Raw genomic sequence first — 25447 nt, forward strand, 5'->3', positions numbered from 1 at the left:
CTTACGCGTTCTTCTATAAAACTTACGTTCTTGAAACTTCTTTTAAAAAATGTGATAAAAACTTGTTCCCACAAATTATAAATACTCAAATCTTTTGAAGAATTGAACTGAATATTACAAAATAAGGAAAATAAAAAATGTAAGAATTGTAGACTGATTTAAAAAAATCTAAAAAGGTAATAAGAAACGCGAAAACATTAAATTAAAAGAATATAATCGAGTAAATAAATAATCATTATACTAACATTTTCGGTTTATCTTTTTATAAAAAATTGAATTGAATGTATACACACACACACACACACACACAATTACAATGATCAATATAAAATCGAATAAGAGGACATTTTAAAAATCTCTTAATTATTATTATATGTGATTGAAAATTATTTATAAGATTATTCGATAAAAGCATTTTTAACATATTCTGTTTTTTTATTTTTTATTAAAAATCTTAAATTTATTCTATTATATTTTATTTAAAAGGCTCTATTTCCGTTTTATACTCATGCACTGAAAAAAAAGACTATAATTGCAACTCAGAAATAGCACACGTTCGTTTTATATACATATTATATACATATAATAACTTATAACTGCTGTATGACGCTGTATGCTAAATGCATCTTTTATTAATTCCATGAGAAAACAAACGTGTAACGTTAAAAAAAAAGATATTTTAAATGTATAACGAACATACATAATATAATAAATAAATATAATAAATACATAAAAAAAACGTATTTTAAACATTTAACATAAAAAACGTATTTTAAACATTTAACATAAAAAAACGTATTTTTTAATCAAAAGAAACATATCTCTTAACGTTTTTCACGTGGACATTTTAATTAGAAGCGATTTCAAAAATTAGTTATAAAACGCTTTGAAAAAACAGTTGTGAAACATTTCTGAAACGAATATGTGCTACCTGGGATAGTAAAAAAAATATAGTTTAAACTTCTTAAATTTTTATAATTATTACTATTATAATATTAATAATAATCTTTTGTGCGTAGTAATAATAATTTTAAATATAGTTACCGCTAAAAACAACTATAATTTATAATAATTACGATTATTTTTCCTATCAGTGTGATTGACATCAGTGTGATTGAATATCAAATTGATGCATGATAGATAATGATCAAGAGAAATTGAAGTATTTCTTTGTTGTTATGCTGGAGTTGTTATACTGGTTTATATAGCCATATAGGTCAAACATACACATCAAACAAGGTATTTGCTTCGAAACATTTGATATGGTATAAAATGTAAACAAACACGTTAGTTATCGACGTGATTTCGTAATACGAAGGTGGCGAACATTTCGCTTTTAATCATAAAGTGAATGTATTGTGCGTAGATCGTGTCGATGAAGCTCACGAGTGATACAAATGCATTTTACTATGTACGTCATCTCTTCTTACAATTAGACAAAAAAGTGCATAGCAAGTGCATGTTATTTTGACGTCAAATGACGTCAATAGAACGTCAAATATTACTTTGATGTTGAATGATGTGCATTTGTCTGAAAATATTCAAAAATTATAAAAATTCTAGAATAACATAATTTTAGAATAACATATGTTCTATCTTCTTCCTAACTTATAAATAAGATTCCACTAAATAAAATTCAAGATAGAGCGAAAAAATCGATTCTTCTAAATTTCTTTGAGTATGAAAAATTTTTATAATTTATTCAAAATTTAGAAATAATAATTTAAAAAGAAGAATTCTAAATTTTAATAATATAAATTTATAAATTTTAAAAGATATATATAAATATTATTTATATATTCTATTGTATTCTGATATATACTTATTTTTGATTGCACTTATATAAGATTAAAGCAATGATAAAATGACAATAATAACAATTATGATAATCATATAATTATAAGTAAAAAAAAATTATTTAATTTTATTTAAAATATATTTCTGTAACATTAAAAACCGTTCTTAATAGTTTGTAGTTTTTTGTACATCTCTGATTTTCAAAAAAGCTTTCCCTTTAAATGGCAATTTTTATATTAGCTTTAAAGAAATATGTTTACTTACTTATTGTATTCTTTCGCTTTAACTTTCTATTCTCGAAATTGAAAGAAAGATTTTTTAAAAATATTGAAGATATATAAAAGATTGTAATGAACTTAGAAGTCATATTAAAATAGGATTTTTACAAATCATGTAATCGATAATGCCACTTTGATTTTGAATAAATACATTTTAAAGAAAATAAAATAATTTTTTAATTTTCATAATTTTCATTAATTTTCATAATATATTGTAGTTTTGCATGAAATTAGTTTTATTGTTTAATCACCGATTTATGTATTATTATTTTATTTTCTATATCAAAAAACTGTTGGACAAGACTTTAAAATCAATTATTCACATTAACTTTTTTATTTCAATTTTATCTTTTATCTATTTAACCCACACACAATTAATTTATATTTCATAAATAAGGTTAGTCTAAAAAATTGTTTTGATTTTGCATTTATGCTGAAAAATAGACAAAACGTTTGTGGTTTACCGCATAATATTTTTTATATTTAATTCGTTAATAATAAATTTATTAATAAATTCATTAATAATAAATTCGTTAATAATAAATTTTTTTCCATAAACCGTGCTGACGCTTTTTTGCCGTCTCTTATTGCGAATTTATATTTTTTTTATTATTTGTTGGTTGTTAAAAAGCTATTTAAATTATAAGTATTATTGCAATTAAACATATACACTTTCTCTCTCTCTCTCTCTCTCTCTCTCTCTCTCTCTCTCTCTCTCTCTCTCTCTCTCTCTCTCTCTCTCTCTCTCTCTCTCTCTCTCTCTCTCTCTCTCTCTCTCTTATAAGACTTTATTTTATAAATTGACCACATCATAAATCATTAATAAATGATGATGCTGTAAATTTATCAAAACCATTAATATTTCAAGCACATCATATTGTGGTTATGGAAAAAGAATTATCTATGAATTATTTTTCAAAAACAATATGAATGAGTAAACTATTATATATTATGTATATGTGTAGAAAAATATTTATGTGACAATTTTATTTATGTGATAATTTTATTAAAATGATACGTTATCGTAAAATAAATCATGGGAAAAATATATTACTTTCAAATAATGTTCCGCAAAAATAATGTGTATGAACAAATGGCTTATATTATCAAAAATATAATTAAAAAGTTAGTCCACAAAATATTTTCATGTTAAAGTAATAAAGTAATAAAGTTAGTCCACAGAATATTTTCATGTTAAAGTAATAAAGTATAAACAATCATAATAAAACAACATCTTATATAATCATAAAAAAGATGTATCTTCATCAATATAGTACAAATTTCATTAAAAAATTAACCATATTATATAAAAGACATTAAGAATTTATAGTCATATTAAAAATAATCACATGATGATTTTATATTCAAATAATACGCAAAACGAGATTCAACATGCAATGCATCGTGACAGCTTCAATGCTATAATCATTATTAAAATTATTGTCTTCCTCCATGTAAGTTTTTTAATATGACGAGTATAGGAAAAACTGCATTGAGAATTAACTAATATTATTCATAGACAATGATATTACTCTTGGGAATTGCCCATTTTCCTTAATAAATAACATTTATATTCTTTGACGTATTACAGATAAACGAATAAAACATTAATGAAACATTAAAATACGAGTTAATTAGCCACAATTTATTAATTTTAATCAATCACCGACAGAAGGAATATTTCGCATGATTTTATTCATCTTCTCCACAGGGAAAATGTATCCACGGATGAATAATGATTTTTTGCATTGCATTAGACAAAGTTACAAATCGTTGCGTATAAAAATGAAATGTACCGCGAAAATAGATGCGTCATACTCAAAGCTGTAATTATCAAACGTGTGCAATCTCTTTTATGATATGATAATTAATATCGTATTAAATATATCGCGTAATAAAAATTAAATGCTAATATAATTTAATAAAACCACAAGACTTATATAATTATATATTATGTACAAAAATTTCGAGATCAAAATTATCTTGCAAGAATTTTGTGATAAAAGACATTGTAATATGTGACGACTTGTCATGAGAATCTTGTAAAAGTATTTTAAAATCGTTTAAAATGTTAAAAGCAAACTCTTTGCACGAACTTATGAATAATATCATTGTTTATGAATAATGTGTCATTGTTTACTTAGTCAATACAACAGTTTCTTACAATTATTATGCAGATTCAGTGTTTCATGAAAAGATTATATATTACATTGTTTGTGTGACGCATTGGATTCCAAGGCGATCCACTTAATCGCTGTTTATGCGTGAAATTTGGAGCACGTGCTTTCGCTTAGAGGTACTCGTTACGTCAACTTTCTCGTATTTAACAAGTTAGATAAGGATGAGTCATAAAATATTAAAATGATCGACAGAGTTCATAACTATGTAAATTGATCCAAGAATCTATAAACAAGAAGAACTAAGAAAACGATTGTATTAATGAGAATATTTTAATGTGTAATATATCATGTCGAAATGTTCATATAATAAATATAGTCTTGTTTTATTTTTATTAAAAATTTAAAAATACGTTAAAAACATCTGAACAATTTTTTGTGTAAGAATTTCTTTCACACATTTAAATATTTTTAATCATTTCCTTAAATAAAATACTTTTTAACTTTATTTTTTATTTTTTTTAAATCATTAATCTCATAATAGTTGCATCAATCATTATACTGAAACTACGAGAAGAAGCGTGTTTTTATCTCGTTTAATCTTATTGATTATTATCTATTTTTATATTTCAAAGTTTAATGTTCATTATTATTGAATTAATTATTTTTAAACGCTTATTATATTTTTAAAGAATAAAATAAATGATGTATATGTTTATAAGTATTTTAATAATAAAATATGAAAATAACAAAGAAATAAATTGTTAAAAAATCAAGAAATATCGGAAAAAGATGTATTAGTACTCACTGTGTTTAACAATCTTTTAAATAGGTCGATTCGATATGGATTTATTGTTGAACCGCAAAGTACTCTAGCACGGCTTGTGTTATCAGATTGGTAGATCAACTGAAAGCTCGTGACCAATTAAAATGCCGCAAAACAAGAGATTACCTTGAAATATTATTGCTAGTGTGCGTGAGAAAATGACTGAAGCACGTCTGCCTGCACGGGACCGGTCACGGGACACTCATATAATTGCATAAGTATAAATATTTAATGAAATATAGCAGCTAGCAGTGGTTCTCAATATATATTTAACTTCTTCTAAAGTTTAGAATTTTACTATTTAGAGTTTTTTTATCATTTTTTATTTTTTATAAAATTTAATTCGATATCCTCTTAACAAGAATAATTTTTCGAAAAATGCTTAAATTGTGATGAAAAGTTTCGAAAAGTTTCGATTTCTAGCAAGATTCATAAATCTAAAGATTTTTTATATCTCTTAATTTCTGAATTATATCTTTAAATTATACCTCTCTAAATAATGATAAGACTGACAATAAGAATTAATGTTAATATCGGCAAAAATTTTTGATATGTTGATTTATTCGATTACGAAGATCTCGAGACTTTCTTTTTACAAAATTTAAAGCGTTATAAATTGATGAACCATCAAATAATTTATAAATGATATTTTAATTGGATATCAGCATTCAAATACTAAGTATACGCACATTTAACGAGCGTTAATCGCGCGGAACCCCGTGATCAATAACGATGATTTACGAGCGTACTGTCAATATTTATTGTAATAAACGGTTGATTAAGCATACGGAAAAAATTTAACTGAGCGGTTAATCATTTCGCCAAAACAATATGCCACGGAATATATTATATTAGATATATTATATATTATATTAGAGATTCTCAACTTATTGAAATTCCGAATTGAAACAATTGATGTTACATAAAAATGTAATTACTAATAAAATTATAAAGATGAAGTTTATAATTACTATGTAAAATATAAATTTGTTATTATAATTACATATTAATATCTAAAATAATTGTTTCCAAAATCAAGATTATTTTAAAATTATTTTAACTAGTTGCAAATGAATATAATAAATTAGAATTTATTAATATTGTATTAAAAATATATTAATTAATTAATATTTTATTAAAAATATATTTATAGAAAATAAATATATTTTACAATTAATATAATAAATATACTTATAAAATATTTTTGTGTAAAAGAGAAGACAATAATTTTAAAAGACAAATTTATCTGAAATAATAGCTTTTTCAATAGTAACCATTTGATCTAGATCTATTCTATTTATTTGTTTTTGACACTTAGTATTTTATATCTGACATTATTCGAGATTATACATCATTTTTCTATTATTAAGTATTGAATCCATCAAGACGAAAATATGTTTTGCTAAAAGATTTCTCACCGTGAACACGAAAACAATTTGCATATAATTTATATCATAGCTGAATTTGTTTACATTGTCAACTAATTTTATTGATGATACGAATATCAAAATCTAGTTTAATTGCATTATTGCATTCGTTTACCGTTCGTAGTTTACCGTTCGTAAATTACCGTTAGTAGTTAAATCCGGATGTCTTATCTACATATTGATAGTTTCCGAGATATAAAATATCTTATAATTTAGCTAAATATTGATCAAAATAGTATTGTGTAAGGACAATGTATCGTTGCGTAAAATATTTGAAATGTTTGAATAAAGAAATGAAGAATTTCTGATTAATTAAAACTTGCGCTATAGTTTTTATGTTTGTCACGTGTACGTGACGGATTTCTTAAACAAATATATTTTTGTCTCGTCGGATTTAGTATTTAATGATAGAGAGATGATACAATCTCGACTCTTATCATTGACTAATACAGATACGAGGTGTCAAAACCAGGAAAACAGAAGATCTAAATGATAGTGTGTCAATGTACATAGTTTTATAATAAATATCAATGACTCTTGTGTTGCGCAAAATTTTTGTATTAATATTATACTTTTATTCTAATACTTTTTGTTTTAATTATCAAATTTGAACAGTCTCAAATATTCAGTAAATAATAATTAGTAAAGTGATAGAGAGAGGAAGAGAGAGGGGGGGGGAGAGAGAGGGAGAGAGAGAGAGACAAAGTAAACAGAAAAAATCCAATTTAATTCGTGTAGATTTATATCATTGTTTTCCTAGTTATAGCTATTACTTTTTTTTATTAATGTTCAAAAATATCTTTTTCTTGTGATTCACAGAAAATATACGTATTGATATATCAATTAATCATCCAAAAATTGTAACTTCTCGTTTGTCGAATCAAGAAATGTATGTATGATAAGATGTATGTGTGATAAGATATTCGTTAACATTTTACAACAATTAAATGCTTAATAAATACATAAATTACATATTGATGAATCGAAAGTAAAATTTTACAAATAAATATTGGAATTAAGTCTTATCGTGAAATCTTATCTTTTTTATGATTATTTAATTGTTAAACGAATATTAATCAAAAGTTCATTATCGTATTGTTTTAGTATAAATATCGCCTTCATCCCACGCGATATAAATTATCTGAACGACGAAAGAACTCAGATTCTAAATCTCTAATCTAGGCAAGATTTAAGACAAATGTTCGGGAATTTCTAAAACTAACTCGTACAAAACTTGCAATGGAGTTTAAATGTTAGAATATTCTAGACAGGAGGAGACATTATATCGTTAGCACGTGATCGGCGATCGAATCTAATTCTTAACGACCGAAGTCGCAACCGAGTCATCATGTGACGATTAGTGTGTTCTCTACGTCATTGCGGGGGAGGCTGAGGTCGTCTAGGAGAGAGGGAGTTTGCCCCGTTCGTGAACCACGACGCGCTTAAATGGCCGGTCGCATGTCGACTTCAACTCAGTTTCGCCATTACGTCGGGAAAACCGGTTTGAATCCCGCATGCCTCCACGTGATATATAAATATATTCATTGTATATCTTTTAGAAACATCTTGTTTTTTCGTTTTCGATACTTCGTGTGAATATAAATTAGTCATAACTGGTAATAGCTGGTGAGAAAATCAAAAAGAAAAATTATACGTTGTAAAGAAGATTGGAAATTACAAAGATTTCCCGTCATTTATACAAAAGCATTCAAAATGAATGTTTTTCTTTTTTGCTAACGAATACTCTTTGCTACTTTGGCAAACGGCATTGAAATTAGCGCTTTAATGATGCGCGATGATATTTCGAGTTAGCAGAAAGAAGTATTCTCGAGATTAAATGCAAAATCCGAATTTCTCGAGAAAAAAACTGCGCTTTGATTTTGTGAACTTTTTCTCTTGCATATTTAAACGATATTTGAGAACAAAAACGGATCTTCCTTAAGCCAAATACTTAACAAACACTTAAGTGAGTATAATACTTATTATATCTTTTTTTATTTATATCTGTTTTTAGAACTATCAGACGCATTGAAATGAAAATTTTTATCAAAAAAATGTCGAAAAAAATAATTTATTTAAATTTCTGAAATTTTTAAAAATAATCTCGATGATTGAATTTATATAGAAATAAAAGATTTTATAGTTTAAAGATATAAAACTCTCTTATTTATATTTGTTATAAAAGAATAATTATAAAATCATTATTTACAATTTAATCGAAAATACAATTTTATGTGCAAATTTTGTTGATGAATGTAAATAAAAATAAGATGACATGTAAAATAAATTTTTATAACTATAAATTTATGACACAATATATTGATGTAAATACATATACACAAAATCATTGGCATGGAGCAAATTTTTCACAAGAAAAAAAAGTGAAAAGTCGTTATTCTGTTTAATGTTTGATTAGATTAATAAGATTGCAATAATCATGGAGATTATGAGTAAGTCACTCTTGTTAAATAAAATATCAAATATGTTTTGACTCATCTACTTCTCAATTAATTCCATTCCATTTTTAAATTCAATCTAACGCATATAATTTGATCAGTGAATTTTAGTAGTAAATTTTAATAGTAAGTAAATTTAATAGTAAATTTTTTCACAAATTTTGCTGATAGTTATCTGTCTATTTGCGATGATCATTTAGTTTTTGCAATAGGAAATCTTGATCAAAGATTGTATTTTAGACAACAGTCTCGTGATTGGCTCTTAGAAAAAATTACTATAATTTGCGTGTCTTCATCGATAATTAATTAAAAGACGATAAAAATTAATTTTCTATCGGTGTACAATCTGAAATTAATCTATTCGTTCACCATTTAATCTTTTGATATTGTGTATGTCTAATTTATATCTACTACAATTCGTATAAACTTCGGTAGACCTTGATATGAAAGAATGTCACTGTCGAAGTGATAAGTGATTTGATATACATGCTTTTATCAATTGATGATCTTTCCTCTTGTAAATAAAATGATTCGATTAATGCTCATTAATGCAACAAGAGCTAGATAATGCAGATATACATGTCAGGAAGACAGGTGTTAACGATGCATGTTTGTAAAACGAACTTCCACGCGTCGCAGAATTTGTGAGGCAAATTGCATATTTTGACGAACGTACACTAATATTATAATATTTATTAATATATTCACGATTATAATTACATACTAATTATCTATATTAAAAATATTGTATACATAACAACAAAATGAATATCATTTAATGCACAAAATTAATGCTGAAGAAAGATAGGAAGTGAACATTCATAATTATTAAAAGAAAAGTTTTTTGTTAATATGCCATTTCGAAAAAAATTAAAAAAAATTATTATTACTAGTATTAAGTTAAAAATATACAAATAAAATATATAAATTTATGACATTATCATGGAAACTCGTTTTATCTATCTCAAAAAAACGACATAATTATCTCGATGATTATATTTCTAATATCATATAATTATTATTTGCTATAAACACGATTGTAGGTATATATTAAAAAAATTTGTGCCAGTGTCCTTCGTGATTGTTTTTAAACGATAAACGTATAGTATAAACGGATCATTAATATCATAAGAAGTTAGTTTTGATATGACATATTTTTTCTCTTTCTCGGCTTCGATCGGTAGCACTCGAAGTAATTAATTATCTTCGAATCACACATTTATTTGAAATATACAAATAAAACAATTGTGTATACGATTATAAATATCATATATTTGTATGCGAAAGATGTAGCAGTTCAATATTCTTTTTAAGATTTATAGAATTTCCATCAATTGTTTTAATTTAAGAAATATATTTTTGTACCAAAAAATATGATTAAAAAAAATCAATAAAATTATTATTTTATAAACATATATGTGAATAATATCAGGATAAGACAATTTTGGATTTTCTAATTTTGATATCCAAATTGTATTACTATTTAACAATATGAATTGAAAAACTTATTGTATTATTGTATTAAAAATTAATATAGATTTGTAGAATTATCATTTTCTAAAATTGTAATTTTTTTATTAGAAGTGATTCAGCGTAAAAAAGCACATTCATTTTCTTTTAAAATTCTCCTAATTGGTTATTAAAATACGTACCGGTATTCTGCGTAAGTCATAACTTTCATATCTGCGATCAGTGCAAAGAAATTACAAGAATTTCTTCTTGTACTATTCACACAATATATACAATATTTGAACTCACTTTCCTTCAATATATCTCCGGATAACAAGATAGGAAAAGAAATTTCACAAAATTTCACAATATTATTACAAGAAATACACGTGTACTATTGTTGCTTGATTGTACGATAAATTTTTTCAATTTTAAAAATGCAAGTAAGTAAACATCGATATCAGCAAATCAAACTGATAGAATATCTCTAGTTAATCGAACCCACTTGTATAGTAAACTTTTAATAAATTACACTAATTCTAGTAACAATTAAATATAACTGTTTTAATTGATATATTGTACTTATTACATATGCAATGATACATTTTATCTTATTTTATTTTAGCAATACAATATTTTTTTACAGATTTTGTTGAACTTGAAGTACTTTATTGAAAATAATCATTTAAATAATCATTTAAAAATATTAGACAAACAATGAATTTTAATAATAGTATACCTCTAATATAATAGTAAAATTCCAATAAACTGATTAATATTACTTAACACAATAATTTTAAACAATAAAAAATTTTTTTATTAGTTTCTGTTTTCATAAGATTATAATGTGCATGTATAACAAAATTATTAAAAAACCTGCTATTAAATTAATTACAGTCAATAATATTGTATAAATAAGAGCAAAGATATTGATTAATTTGATTATTAATTTCAGAATATAACGAAATGGAAAATAAAAAACACATTAAAAAATCAAATTTATCAGTCGATTACATTTGAAATTATTACAAGTGTGATTATCTATATAATTATAATAATTAATGCAATTTTATATTAGTACGAGTTATCTTTTATTCTATTATAAGAATTGTAATCTTAAGAATTGTGTCTTGTTCTTAGAAGAATGTAAAATCAAACTAGCAGATATTACTATGCGATAATGATTTAAATTATCTTATTATTAATTTTTTTATGATAAGAAAATACACTATTAACAATTTATAAGAACAGAAAAAAGTAAAAATAATTAGCTATAAATATTTTATCATTAATTTAATTTAACAAAAATTAAATTAAGAACATAAAGAAATAAAACACGTTAAAAATTAGAAGCAAATTACGCAAGTGTTATCATTTTAGACAATCTCTTAAATATATCTTGAATCTTAACGCATATAAATAATAGAATTGTAATTTTTTTAATGGTTTTAAAAACTATGAGAAAATGAAATGGATGAAAGTTTTAACATTTAATTTTTAATAACGGAAAGATAATATCTAGTGCAAATATACAAATACACATCTACATCTCTCATGGTTGAAAAATAATATCCATCTATATCAGGTATAAGAGGGATTCTAAAAAGTTATGAAATTGCGCATCTTACATAAAATAGGAGCACTAGCCATTATGATAACTGCGCTCACGTAACTTAGTCGGTGAGTCGAGGGCTGTATTCGCATTGCATTTGTCGTATTTAAGCTGTTAGAGAAAAAAATCAATAATCTTATACTGAAAGAAGTATCTTAAATAAATAAAACTATCTTATTTAGATAAATATTGGGAAAAATAAATAAATAAAATATTTATATATAATAAGTTTTTTGTCCATAGAATTAAACATTTGTAATTATTGAATTGATGTAAATATGTCACATTAATTAAGCAATTTGCCGGATTATTTTGTTATTTTTTTATAGAAATTGTTTTTATTTAATTGAATTTATTTTTTGATAGGAATTGATTTTATTTAAGACAGTTTTTTTCGATATAGTTATATTGAGAAATTATATTTGCTCTCACATACACACAATAAATGTTTAGATAACAAATGCAATGAATCATATCTTTGTCCTACTTATAATATAACAATATTTTCTTAGTATTATTATTCTTCCAATAGAAAGAAAGAGAAATTAAAAAGATGATATTCTCGTGACAATAATATCGCAACCTTGACTACAATTAATACATGATTTACGACCAAGTGAAATAATAGACTCGTGATGTATCTCTTCCATTCGCAAATATTATCTCCAATAATCTTAATTAATAACTAAAATATTATGATCATATTACTACATGTTGCGATTAATTTAGTATCAGCTGAAAATTAAAAATTTATATTTTGAAAATAAATATCACATCCAGGATTTCACTTTCTGTAATGAATAAGCTATTTTTCATATGCACTTTATATACAATAACATCTTAATTTTATTTATTCTCTTATAAATAATTTGTATAAATAATTTATTTTGTAAATATACATGCCATTATCGAGTGAAAAAAAATCGAATTATTCAATGGCATCCGCCATTCGACCGTTGTTATTTTGATTAAAATAAAATAATAAAATAAAATAATAAGATAAAATTTTATACATGTATATTTTTTGTATTTGCTAAAAATTGTATTTTATTTTTCCAGAATGAAAAACAATAACAATTCAATAGACAGCGAACAAAGGTTGGAAGGTTACGTGAATCATGGCTTAAGCGAATCTACCAACAATGTGGATCTCATTCATTCGTACCAATCTTTTCACAATTCGCACGGAAACCATCGAGACATACAGGGTTCTTCGGATTTTATCTGTAAGTTTTTTTTTTTTTCAAATAATGATCGCACATACAAATGTTTTGGGAAATCATATTTTTGGCTAAATTATAAAGTAGACACGTGGGGAGAAATATTTATATATACATACGTTTTCTCCATATGAACATGTACGCTTTCTCCATTTAATAAAAGATCATACTATAAATAAATTTGCTTCTTACATGTACGATGCGGATGTCATAAAAGTAAGTAGTCTGCTAAAATTCAATGACCTGTTGGATAAGAGTATATTATGAAATCGATTAAAATATTCCGCACGTCATTTTGTAAGATTACATATGTTTCACATATGATTATAATGCAGACATTTTTGTCAATTTATATTTTAAAAAACACGTTAAAATACATATTAAAATTCTGTTGAAAAAAAACATTTCAATATTTTATTTATAAAATATTTTTTGGAACTTTTTTTGGAACGTTACATTTAACTTTATGGAACTTTTATGTATTACTCTGCTTACGGAACAAAAAAAATAACGATAAATATTGGTTTGATTACATTTCTATAAAAACTTATTGATATTGATATCCTGGCATCGTGATGTCACATGGATAACTTTTTAATTCATTAAATATATTATACTATTATTGTAATATTAAATATTGATTGATAAAATGACATTTTAAGCGTGATAAAATTTCGTTGGCAGTCTTTCAAGCTTAAAACAAGCTAATAATATTATCTCAAGTTCGATAAATCGTATGACATATTGAATACAAAATATAACATGAATTAATGTAAAAATAAAATAAGAAACTAAAAAAAAGATAAAAAGAAAATTATTATATCATACTGTTTTTTATGTATTTGGTGATTATTTTATTTTACTTTATTTTTTTGTAAGAATTGAAAACATATCAGGCATTGTCAGTTATCTTACTGCTTATCTCGTTTTTTAATAAATGTTTTTATTTCCCATATATAAGATATTCTGCGTATAACAAATTAAAAAAGAAAATCATTAAAGAATTTCCGCAAGTTTTTGATATATTCGGTGACGTTGGCGAACGTAAATTTATGAAAAAGTAACGCGATTTATGCATATTGTTAATGATTTTATTTCGCGAAACTGGTTTACCTTCCTTGGCGCGACGAATGTCAAATCGGCCTTCGGAAAAGTGGACGTATTTTAAAGATACGACTCGGCACGTGCCTGGAAGTATATGGTATTTTTTCTTTTCTTCTTCATATGTGTTTTTGCTTGGCGAGATAATAAATTTAACATAATGTTCGCGGATAGGATATATGAGCACTCCGTCCTTGTCATTTGTTTGTCACGTTGCATTTTCGCATATACGAAATTATTTATGAGTTAACGTGATGGATTACAAACAATATGACAGATGCGAATCTCTGTATTAAAAGTACATGAAAGTTGCGAATGATGATAAAATTTAAGTATACTTTTTTAGATTATTCTTATTTAAAAATAAGTCAAAATATAAAATAACATATAACCGAAATGATGACTGAAAAGAGGTAAAAATGATTTGCTTTCTGTCATTATTATCATTAAAAAAAAGCATACTTTCTTAATATGATATACAATATTGTAGAATAATAGATACAATATTGTAAAATACAGAATTTAAATTTTTAAATAATGATTGAATAATTATGCGAAAAATAAACCAGTAGATTAAAAATACTGAATGGAGTAATAAAATATTATTTACATTTATAATAAAATTAGAATTAATTAAGACTGAAAATAATTTAAAAATATCTTGTTAATGTATTTCTAACTTATTATATATACATATGTATATGATTATATTATACGTATATAATTATTTTTGCTTGCTATGTAAATACAGTGATCGAAGAATCAGGAGATGATGAGGTCAAGCAGAAGGAAGGTCTTTTAAAATCGGCGTTACAATATACAAGGCGGCGTGCCAGGGCCATATGTAAGAAGAAAACCCTTTACAAAAGATTACCGGTTTTGAGCTGGATACCAAGATATAACAGTCAAGATGCGCTCGGAGATCTAGTGGCCGGAATTACCGTGGGTCTTACCGTTATTCCTCAGTCACTAGCATATTCGAACGTCGCCGGTTTACCGCCACAGGTACATAAAAGAGACATTTATTGCTGGCTTAATGATTTACAAGAATTACATCAGAAATTCTAGATAAGAATTCCAGATTATACAGCGATATAATAGACGTTTGACTATTATTCCTAGCCTAATTTAAAATAGATAGAAACAATCAAAGAGTATATTTAATATATTTAATAAGTAAATTCAATCATTTTCAAAAAAATGCATAATTAAAAATAAATGATTCGTCACAAATTAATTTTCAATAGAAATAAATGCAAACCCATATTTTTTCATTAATTTTCTTTAAATTTTACTTTAATAAAATTTTAATTTAAAATTTGCGCGAAGAAATATAATATTATTATTTTAAAAAATAATTTTCACAATGTTTCCACTAACAATAAGAAAAAATTAACTGATAATTTTTTGCATATTGATATTTATATTGATATATATATATATATATATATATATATATATATATAATATTATATACACACGTATATTATTTTTTATTTTAGTACGGCTTGTATGGTAGCTTTCTGGGTTGTTTCATTTACGTAATTTTTGGATCTTGCAAAGACATACCGATGGGACCTACTGCCATAATTTCTTTACTGACTTATCAAACGATATCTCATTTGGAGTCTCCGATACAACATGCGATTTTGTTGAGCTTCATAGCTGGAATTGTAGAACTAATAATGGGTATATTTGGTCTCGGTAAGTTACTTTAATAATTTTATCAATTTAGCAATCAGTTTAGTTTGATAATCATATATAATATAGTCATAAAATATTCCAGTGTATCTAAAAAAATGATCGTTGTTGTATATAGATAGTATAAGAAGTGTGACAGTTTGACAAATATAAAACTTGAAAGACTTGATAGATTTTATTTAATTTTTAGTTACTATGTCTTATAAAATTGAATTAACAATGAAAATATTCTTAAAATAATTGCTTTTTGAATTGTTTGATTTTTTAACACGAGCTCAACAATTTGCATCACATTCAATTTGGCATTAAAATGTCATTTTTTCATTAAAAGTATTTCGTATCTTCGCTTTATGGAGTGAATGTAGAATAGATAGAAGAAATAAAATTTTATTTTTTAGGATTTCTGATAAATTTCGTCTCCGGGCCAGTAAGTTCCGGATTCACGTCGGCGGTGGCTTTGATAATCGTCACGTCGCAAATCAAAGACATCCTTGGCATTCCTGCCAAAGGAGCTCAATTTATCGAAATGTGGCAGAATATTGGTGGATTAATACACGAGACATCAGCGTGGGATGCTACTCTTGGAGCATCTTGCATAGCGTTGCTATTAATTCTGAGGGTAATTTCTTTTAATAGTTTTAATAAGTCTTGAGAGAAAAAGCAAGTAACACGCGCACACAAGAAATCTCTTAATTAATTATTAATAAAAAATATTTTACAAAAATAGTATAATTAATAAAAATATGATAATATATCATTATCTTTGTAATATATCTCTTATAATGAGAAATTTGCATTACAGTTATTAGCCGCATGCAAAATTGGTCCAGACAAGGAAGAACTTCGTTCTACAAAACATCGCATCGTGAATAAAGTCTTATGGTTAATCGGCACTTCACGAAATGCATTTTTAGTGATACTTTGTGGTGTATTAGGTTGGAGCTTCCAGGACAACTCGCCTTTCAAATTGATTGGTATGTGATAAATTTATTTCTTTGCAAATAAGTTTTGTACAAGCATAAGACAAATGTCCAGCTATGCTAACAAATTTTTATTAAAAAGAATAAATTATTATTATATAGATCTTTTAATATAAATTATAATATAAATTATAATATAAATAATAGAATAATATATACCATAAAAAGATACAAACAATCCAATCGTCAATTTTAGAAATTTAGCTGGACTGAAATTTTTGATTCCAGGTTACATACCGGGAGGCATGCCTGCTGTACAAATCCCACCATTTGGATACATTAAGGATAGCAATACGACGCTTACGTTTATCGATATGATCGGTAATTTAGGCAGTGGTATTCTCGTTATACCGCTCATCTCTCTAATGGAGGATATCGCTATTTGTAAAGCTTTTGGTAAGTACTTTATCAAAAAGTACATACTAGAATAAACTGCTTATCGTTGTGTAACTTTACATCATAACAATGCAAAATGACAAACTCTTCAAAAATCTTTTTGGTTATACAATCAATTTATATCTTATTATATAGAATAAAATTGCTATATGTATATATATGGAATCTACTTTTTTGCAGCTAACGGAAAAGCAGTAGACGCTACGCAAGAATTGATAGCAATCGGTATGTCGAACATTGGAAATTCCTTTATGCAAGCTTTTCCAGGTTCGGGATCTCTCAGTAGAAGCGCAGTAAACAACGCTTCTGGTGTCAGGACACCATTAGGCGGTGTTTATACTGGTGAGTTTCGCTTATATATATATATATATATATATATATATATATAAATTTTATAAATTAAACATTACATATTTTTCACTTCCGAGTTGGATGTAAAATCGAAAGAGCAAATAAAGAAAGCAATAAATATGTATTTTGTCAAAATTCGTAGTATCTCAACTGTCATTCTTTTAAATAATGTATCTATATTATGGAAATGCTACAGAAATAAGTCTGCCATATTCTATTTAACAAGATAAATTATTTAATATAAATTTTTATTCTCCGTACGATGTAATATTTATATGTTTTGTTTTCAGGTGTGCTAGTAATTTTATCTTTGCTGTTCCTTACCCCATACTTTAGTTTCATTCCACGTGCCACTTTAGCGGCGATCATTATAGCCGCAGTCATCTTCATGGTTGAAGTCAAAGTCGTAAAACCGATGTGGAGGACGAAGAGTAAGAAAACATGTTTTCATAAGTGTAAAGAATGTCAAATAAATTTAGGGGGATATATCATGAATAAATTATTTTTCCGCGTTTCAGAATCAGATCTCATCCCGGGTGTGGGCACGTTCATCGCGTGTTTGGTGTTGCAACTAGAAATAGGAATTCTCTGCGGTGTTGGATTAAATATTCTATTTATCTTATATCATGCCGCAAGACCGAAAATAACTGTGGAGAAACTCAAGGTAATTATTCGAGTCACTTTAAAAAAAAAAGGGAAATCGATTTTTGCATCAGCCAGCAATTTAATTCAATATTCTTGCTTCTTCCACATTTACTTGTACATATATAATTATACTTTTTTCACGGATTTATAAAATATTTTCCATAATAATAGTAAATTATATAGAGATGTGCAATTAATTCCGCTCGTAGTTACAATTTTCAAGATACGTGAAGAATAAGAAATTGTTTTTATTTTTCATTTTTTACAATTAATTTTCATTTTTTTAATTTCTATTTTCATAACTTGTCATCTATTTATTTGTTTTTTCTGACAGACTCTTCATGGCATCGAGTACTTAATGTTGACACCGGATCGTTGCCTGATCTTCCCATCAGTGGACTATGTGCGTAATTTAGTGAACAAATACAGCCGACGCGCCGGAAGCGTCGCGACGCCTGTAGTGATCGACTGTTCGTACATTTACGGTGCGGACTTTACGGCTGCCACTGTCATCGAGACTTTGACAAAAGACTTCGCCTCGAGGGGCCAGCCGCTCTTCTTCTACAATCTGAAGCCGTCGGTATACGCCGTCTTCGAGGGCATCGAACCCACGGACTTCAACGTTTATTATACTCAGGAAACATTAGACGATTTGCTGAAGAAGAAGGGCTATACGAAGCAAATTAAATAGAAACGATATGGGGCATTGCGATGGTTAAAAATTATCGATACCTTCACATTTTTGGAACTATTTCTCAATATGATTTGAATCAGCAACAATCGATTATTGAGAATTTGAGAGAATTGCAGAGAGATATTTTGATTAGACTTCGAAGTGGCTGATATGATAATTTCGCCAATGAAGCTATAAAGCAATTATATATTGATATATCATTGCTTGGTATTTCTTGCGTACAAAAATTTATTGTGGGATTTGGTGATTTCTGCAATTTAAAAAAATATTTTATTTATTTTCAAAGATACACGTAATGTTCAGCGATAAAGAAAGTATTAAAATAAAAAATAGGCACATAAAAAATATCCTCGATTTATATTCAATTTACGTTTAAAAGGAAAAACGTAACTCATCATGCATATTTTAACGAAAAGACACAAAGCAGTTTTGATTTGCACCTACAAAATGAAATTAGAAATCGAAGAAAGATAGAGAAACTATTGTTGCATATCTCGAATGTATCTATATTTCGAGACATTATACACTTCGCGAAAAGAGAGATACTGTTAGAATAGTTTGGAAATATGCTATGTGAGAGATATGAAACAAGAAAACAGAGAGACCGTTTAAGGAAAAAATTAAAACGCGCATCCTAAAGGATGTCCTTAGACGTCTTTATAATATCTCATAAATTTTGTTATCATCTTAAAATATTTATTTAACTTGCAATGAAGCAAAGATATATGTCTGTGTAACGTTCTCATCGCTCCTTAGCATTTTCAACATATTTAACCCTTTAACTACGGCTGTCAATAGAACGACGAATAGGAATGCATATCCGTAGTTAAAAGGTTAAATAAGTATTAAAGTATTTATTTAAAATAGTGCATAAAAGAAATATATGCATTGCATTGTACATCTTTATACATTTACTACTTCATGCAAAATAACACTTTTCGTGTTCTGGAAATACATGTACATATATATAATAAGTTCAAACAACTACTGTGATAATTTTATAAATAATGTCCAGTGTATATAATCGACGAAAGATATTCGTCTTCCGGCGGAACCGTAACTTCCTCCGTGATAAATATAGCAGATTTCTCCTAAATTTTTAAAATAATCTTATTTCGATCGATATATGATTCACAAGTATATTGATGTTAAACTTTATTGTAATTTAATCGACGTTATTAGAATTTAATTCGATAAGATATATTTGTAATATATAATTAATTTATAAGATATTGTGCAATATATATATGTGTGGCTCATCTTTTCTATATTATATTCCTGCATTATTATTTCAAAGCTCTATTAAGATAATAATATTAACATGATATATCGTCATAAAGATAATTATAATTATAAAAGTAATTAATTTTATATTAATTGCTATAATTATATCAATCATGATTATAATATGTAAAAAAAGTTTATAATTTATAAATCTCTTTATATAAATTAAAAAAATAAAATAATTTTAAATAATATGCAGTAATATAATAGTAAAAAGGAACAATTATGTCAAGAAGAATAATTATATCGTAATTATTCACATCAACAATAGATTTTTGAGAGATATTAAATTTATTATTATTAGTTGCTTTAATGGAACAAATCATATTGATTTCTAATTAAATCTAAATTAGAGTTGTATATTGAAAAAAAGCTTCATCCATTTAATCGATTTGTAAACAGTTTAATATGTACTTATATTTATCAATCTTTTGTAATAATTGTTTATCTTACATCAGATCGTTTAACACATATTAATTATATAATTATACTATAATATTTTTATTTTGTTGTAGTTATTTTCAAATCTATTTCCAATTTAAAATAAAAAATCCAATTACCAAAATCGAGAAAACGTTACACATATTTGGGAAAAAAATTATATAACAATCGAATTATAGAAACTGAGAGACATCACTTTTATAGACTTGAGTTGTGAGAAAGGAAATTATTTTTGTACTTCTTAAGAAAATATTATATCAAATTTTAGGGAATTTTTGAAGTAGACGATCTTATATTTGTAATAATTTTTATAGCACAAACGATCTAATGATAATGATAGGTCATTTAATGATAACCTATTTTCGTCATATTACCATTTTTTTAACAAGAATTGTTCATTGATGTAGAAAAAAAATAACGAATTTTTTGTTATTTGAAATTATCTTAAATTATTATTACGAGCTATTCTTTTGCTTTAATCTGTATATGATCTTTTTTATACATGCTCAATGTAATACAATATGTGTCTCATCTCTCAATACAACATATAATGAGGTATATGTCATGATAAAGGGAATTGATTTAGGCGGAGGTTGTTCACACGTTGTCATTAGCCCGATTGTCCGTCGACAGGTATATCTTATCCTTACACGTCGCATTATATAGGGCGATGGTCTCCCTTCTCCCGGCCAACCGGGCGTTATCGATTGTTACGACGAATACCGTGTCCAGAACCGTAACTGAAAATTGTGGCACCTGCTGCGAGTTATTTTCGATGTTTTACTAACAATGTTCCCAAAATAATCCTCGCATCAAATTTTAGACAAGACAATATATCTCTTATTACTATTAAACTCTTGAAAAAAAAATATTAACGTGGAAGAACATTAATAACAAACGTGACAATAATTGCTAGCCAACTGTAATTATTATATATCATCGAGTAAACATATAATATCTTTTGATTTCCCTTAAATTCCATAAAATAAAGGATCAAGAAGAATATTTCGTGCACACCTAATGTAATAAATGAGCACCTTTTTTATATAATAATTGCAACATGCCTGATTCGCCGCTCGAGAGGAAAATGGCGCCTATAATAGGAACCATAGTAATCTAGTTACGGCTCTGATCGTGCATTTGATAACGTGCTAAATGTGCACTTTCCGCGTGCGAGAGCGAGCGTCCGCATCCGCAGCCTTACACCGGCTGCGCCAGTCGCACGTTGCCCGATGACGGACGCGCATGGGGTGACAATTAACGTGTCTCCGACAGCGATACGATATTCCGGGGTAAGTGTAATTCAAACACCCCGATAGCTGCTCTCCAGCTACTCGGTCTGATAGATTCATCGGACCTTTCGGGCTTTCCAGGATCTTCCGACAAACGTTTTAAAAAAATTTGAAGCAGCAAAAATCTTCTCTTATTCCTTACGTTTTCTTGGATTCTTTTTTTAAATTAAGCATGCAAATATTTACTTTTCTATATTATTATTATTTTCAAATAGAAGTGTATATATAAAATTTTAGTTAAAATAGTTAATATTAAAATAATTATTAACTAAATATATATTATTTAGTTAATATTAAAATAAAGAAAATTCATTACATGAAGAAAACATTATTTATATTAGAGAGATTTTTGCTGTTAGAGATATTCCTGTTGACTTCCAATTTTATTGTTGACTTAAAAGAATATAGTTTCGTGACCAATTTTCAAAGATAAATCTTTTTTGAACATCCTGGTGAACATTTTAGAAATTTGAAAAATATAAGAATAAAATTTCATTTATTTAATTATATCTTCATATTATAAGTCAGGAGCGCAAAATTATTCTATATCTTATTTCTAGATAAAATCATAGCGATACTGAATTATAAAAATATTTAATATTTTTCTATTTTAAATCTGATTTTTTAAAATAGAAAAATAACTACAAATGATTTACATTGATTTACATTGTATAAATTACATTGTGTTTATATTTCCTGTTTTTTCTTTACAATATAAATTTTCCAATTTATTTTTTTAACAGATATGCAATTAAAATTATTTAAAAATATGTATTCGGTGTCCTAGTTTGGATGATATAAATATCATCAAATATCGAATATTCGATTTTTTACTCGCTATCGGATACACTAGTTGCGTTTTCGCGCATGATTCATGAGCAGAGATTATTCTTGCGTTATCATATAGTGTATAATGTATGTATAGGACATCACGATATCGCGAAGACTATCGATGCGAGCAAATCAGTGTCGATGAACGAGACAGCGGATGCTGCGACGGTATAATGGCATCCAGAAAGCCGACAAAATACGACGACTCGTAAAAATCACAAAATGGAACTGCGTAAAAGCTCTTGGAAGATCTTAATCCTCGTTTGCGCCTTGGCCATCTATCTGTGGATGCTCCTCGTCGATCATTCGCACATGCTAGCCGACATATCGCAGAAAATCAGTCTGCAGAAGACGCGGATTTCCGTGTCCGCGAAAAATATTCTATACCAAAGTCTCGATCAATCGAAGCTCGAAGATATATCTCTGAATGATCGAACAGATTCGAACTCGAAGAAAGTGCAATCGTTGTCGCTTCAGAATTCGAGCGATGTACTTAAAGGAAGTATATTGAAATATCAGACATTTAAGCAACAAAATCTAATACCAAGCCGACAATTGCCGACCGCTCTGATAATCGGGGTAAAGAAAGGGGGAACGAGAGCCCTTTTAGAATTCCTAAGATTGCATCCGGCGATTCGCGCTGCCGGTTCGGAGGTCCACTTCTTTGATCACCATTATATTAAAGGATTTCGTTGGTACAGGTGCGTACGATAAGTTGTTTTTACAATTAAAATTATAAAGTATACGAAATAACATTGTATTTTAATACCGAAGATTTGAAATTATAATTCTTGAAATATAAATTTATAATTTGCTACTTATAATATATACTTTCTTTTACTTTCTACGTAAATATTAATTTCTTTATGTAGACAGCTTTATTGTAATAAATTTAAAAATAGCTATAATTTTATAGAGTACTATCGTGTGAAATATATATATACATATATAATTGAAAATAGATTACTATTTTTAAATTTAAAAAAAAATTTGTTTTTACCTCCTTGCCTTATATCGCGATTCGCTGAATACTCTATATGAGAGTACTATAAAAATGCCTGTATGTTTCTGTCAATATTAGACGCAGAATGCCCCCGACTCTAACCGGTCAAATCACCATGGAAAAGACACCGTCGTATTTCGTGACAAGCGAGGTGCCAAAAAGGGTCAAGCACATGAACCCGGGAATGAAACTAATCGTCGTGGTGAGGGACCCTGTAACGCGGGCGATCTCCGATTATACCCAGGTGAAGAGCAAGCGCCGCAAAATGCCGCGGTTCGAGGATCTGGCCTTTTTGAACGGATCAAGGATCGTGGACACTTCCTGGGTGCCACTGAAAATCGGGGTTTACGTGCGGCATCTGGAAAGATGGTTGCAGTATTTCCCGTTGTCGCAGTTCTTATTCGTATCAGGCGAACGTCTGATCGCTGATCCGGTGATGGAGATCACCCGGGTACAGGACTTCCTTGGTCTGAAGCGAGTGATATGCGAAAAACACTTTTACTTCAACGCCACCAAAGGTTTCCCTTGCTTGCTCAAGTCAGAGGATCGTGCAACACCCCACTGTCTCGGTAAGAATTGAGAAAGTTCATTTCAGAAAAGAAATTAATTAAAAGATAAAGTTCTCACGAGAACAATATACCTTATTGTTATTGCAATTATTTATAAAAGTAAAAATCTTTTTTTGCAAAAATAATTATAATAATTAAAATGCTGTTTATACTTTCAAATTTGATATATATATATATATATTACTTTTCTGGGAAAAAAAAACAATTTTTCGTAATTTCTTTAAGTAAAATTTTTTGTTTACACAGAATACTATAAAAATTGTGTAATATTTGATACTAATTAAGATACTATAAAATACATATTTTAGGAAAGAACAAAGGACGTAGTCATCCCTATATCGATCCCATGGCAATTCAACGTTTACGAGATTTTTATCGGCCATTCAATCAGCACTTCTATCAATTGGCGGGTATGGATTTCGGCTGGTATTAAAAATTCACATTATCGTATACATACATATCGTAAACAAGAAACGGAGTCAATTTGCATTATATATCTCAAATATTTACAGTATTTGTCACACTTGAATTTATCTTATCTCTGATAAAAATCATATCAGAACGCGCGATTAATTTATATTTGCACAAAATTTTTCTTCAAATTTTTTTTCTTTCCCTTAAATCTCTCTAAAATCTCTTTCTTGATTTAATATTAATTATCGAAATAATCTATAGAAATTTTTTTATAAGAATTATTCTTAAAAATAACAAAAATTTTTTGCTTATTATTGTAAAATAGTTTATGTCTAGATTCAAGCATTTATGTTAATAAGATTGAGTTGCAATGTGTAAACACGAAGTTCTCCTAAGTATACTAGATTTACATTATATTATTAAAAATAACGGAGAACAAAAATTGTTATATATGCTATCTTTTAAAATTATGAGCAGTATACGGTTCCCGTCCGAAAGTCTTTACGAAAAACCGCCACATATCTATATTTCCTACATTTATTATAATTATAATATTATTATAT

At 26.9% G+C, this 25447-nt stretch overlaps 2 protein-coding genes across 4 annotated transcripts; both read left to right on the forward strand.

Moving 5' to 3' along the window:
- The first annotated feature begins 1300 nt into the window (after positions 1-1300).
- LOC105259453 (sodium-independent sulfate anion transporter) lies at positions 1301-20219 on the forward strand. 3 transcript variants are annotated; one of them, XM_025413082.1, is made up of 11 exons: positions 1301-1411; positions 13022-13188; positions 15035-15288; positions 15786-15987; positions 16383-16603; positions 16787-16958; positions 17193-17360; positions 17541-17702; positions 18002-18142; positions 18230-18375; positions 18691-20219. In XM_025413082.1, exons 1-11 carry the CDS (start codon positions 1398-1400, stop codon positions 19045-19047), a joined length of 2004 nt encoding a protein of 667 aa, XP_025268867.1. In that variant the 5' UTR covers positions 1301-1397; the 3' UTR covers positions 19048-20219. The 3 variants fall into 3 exon arrangements, with proteins under 3 accessions (XP_025268867.1, XP_025268869.1, XP_025268868.1); XM_025413084.1 differs by lacking the exon at positions 1301-1411 and adding an exon at positions 5171-5236; XM_025413083.1 differs by lacking the exon at positions 1301-1411 and adding an exon at positions 7939-8411.
- A 1693-nt stretch (positions 20220-21912) lies between these two features.
- LOC105259454 (heparan sulfate glucosamine 3-O-sulfotransferase 6) lies at positions 21913-25074 on the forward strand. The gene is made up of 4 exons (XM_011271404.3): positions 21913-22067; positions 22993-23599; positions 23980-24470; positions 24779-25074. Exons 2-4 carry the CDS (start codon positions 23121-23123, stop codon positions 24901-24903), a joined length of 1095 nt encoding a protein of 364 aa, XP_011269706.1. The 5' UTR covers positions 21913-22067; positions 22993-23120; the 3' UTR covers positions 24904-25074.
- Positions 25075-25447: the final 373 nt, after the last annotated feature.

This window comes from Camponotus floridanus, unplaced genomic scaffold (genome assembly GCF_003227725.1).
Source record: "Camponotus floridanus strain SB8 unplaced genomic scaffold, Cflo_v7.5 scaffold6, whole genome shotgun sequence".
Classification (NCBI taxonomy): Eukaryota; Metazoa; Arthropoda; class Insecta; order Hymenoptera; family Formicidae; genus Camponotus; species Camponotus floridanus.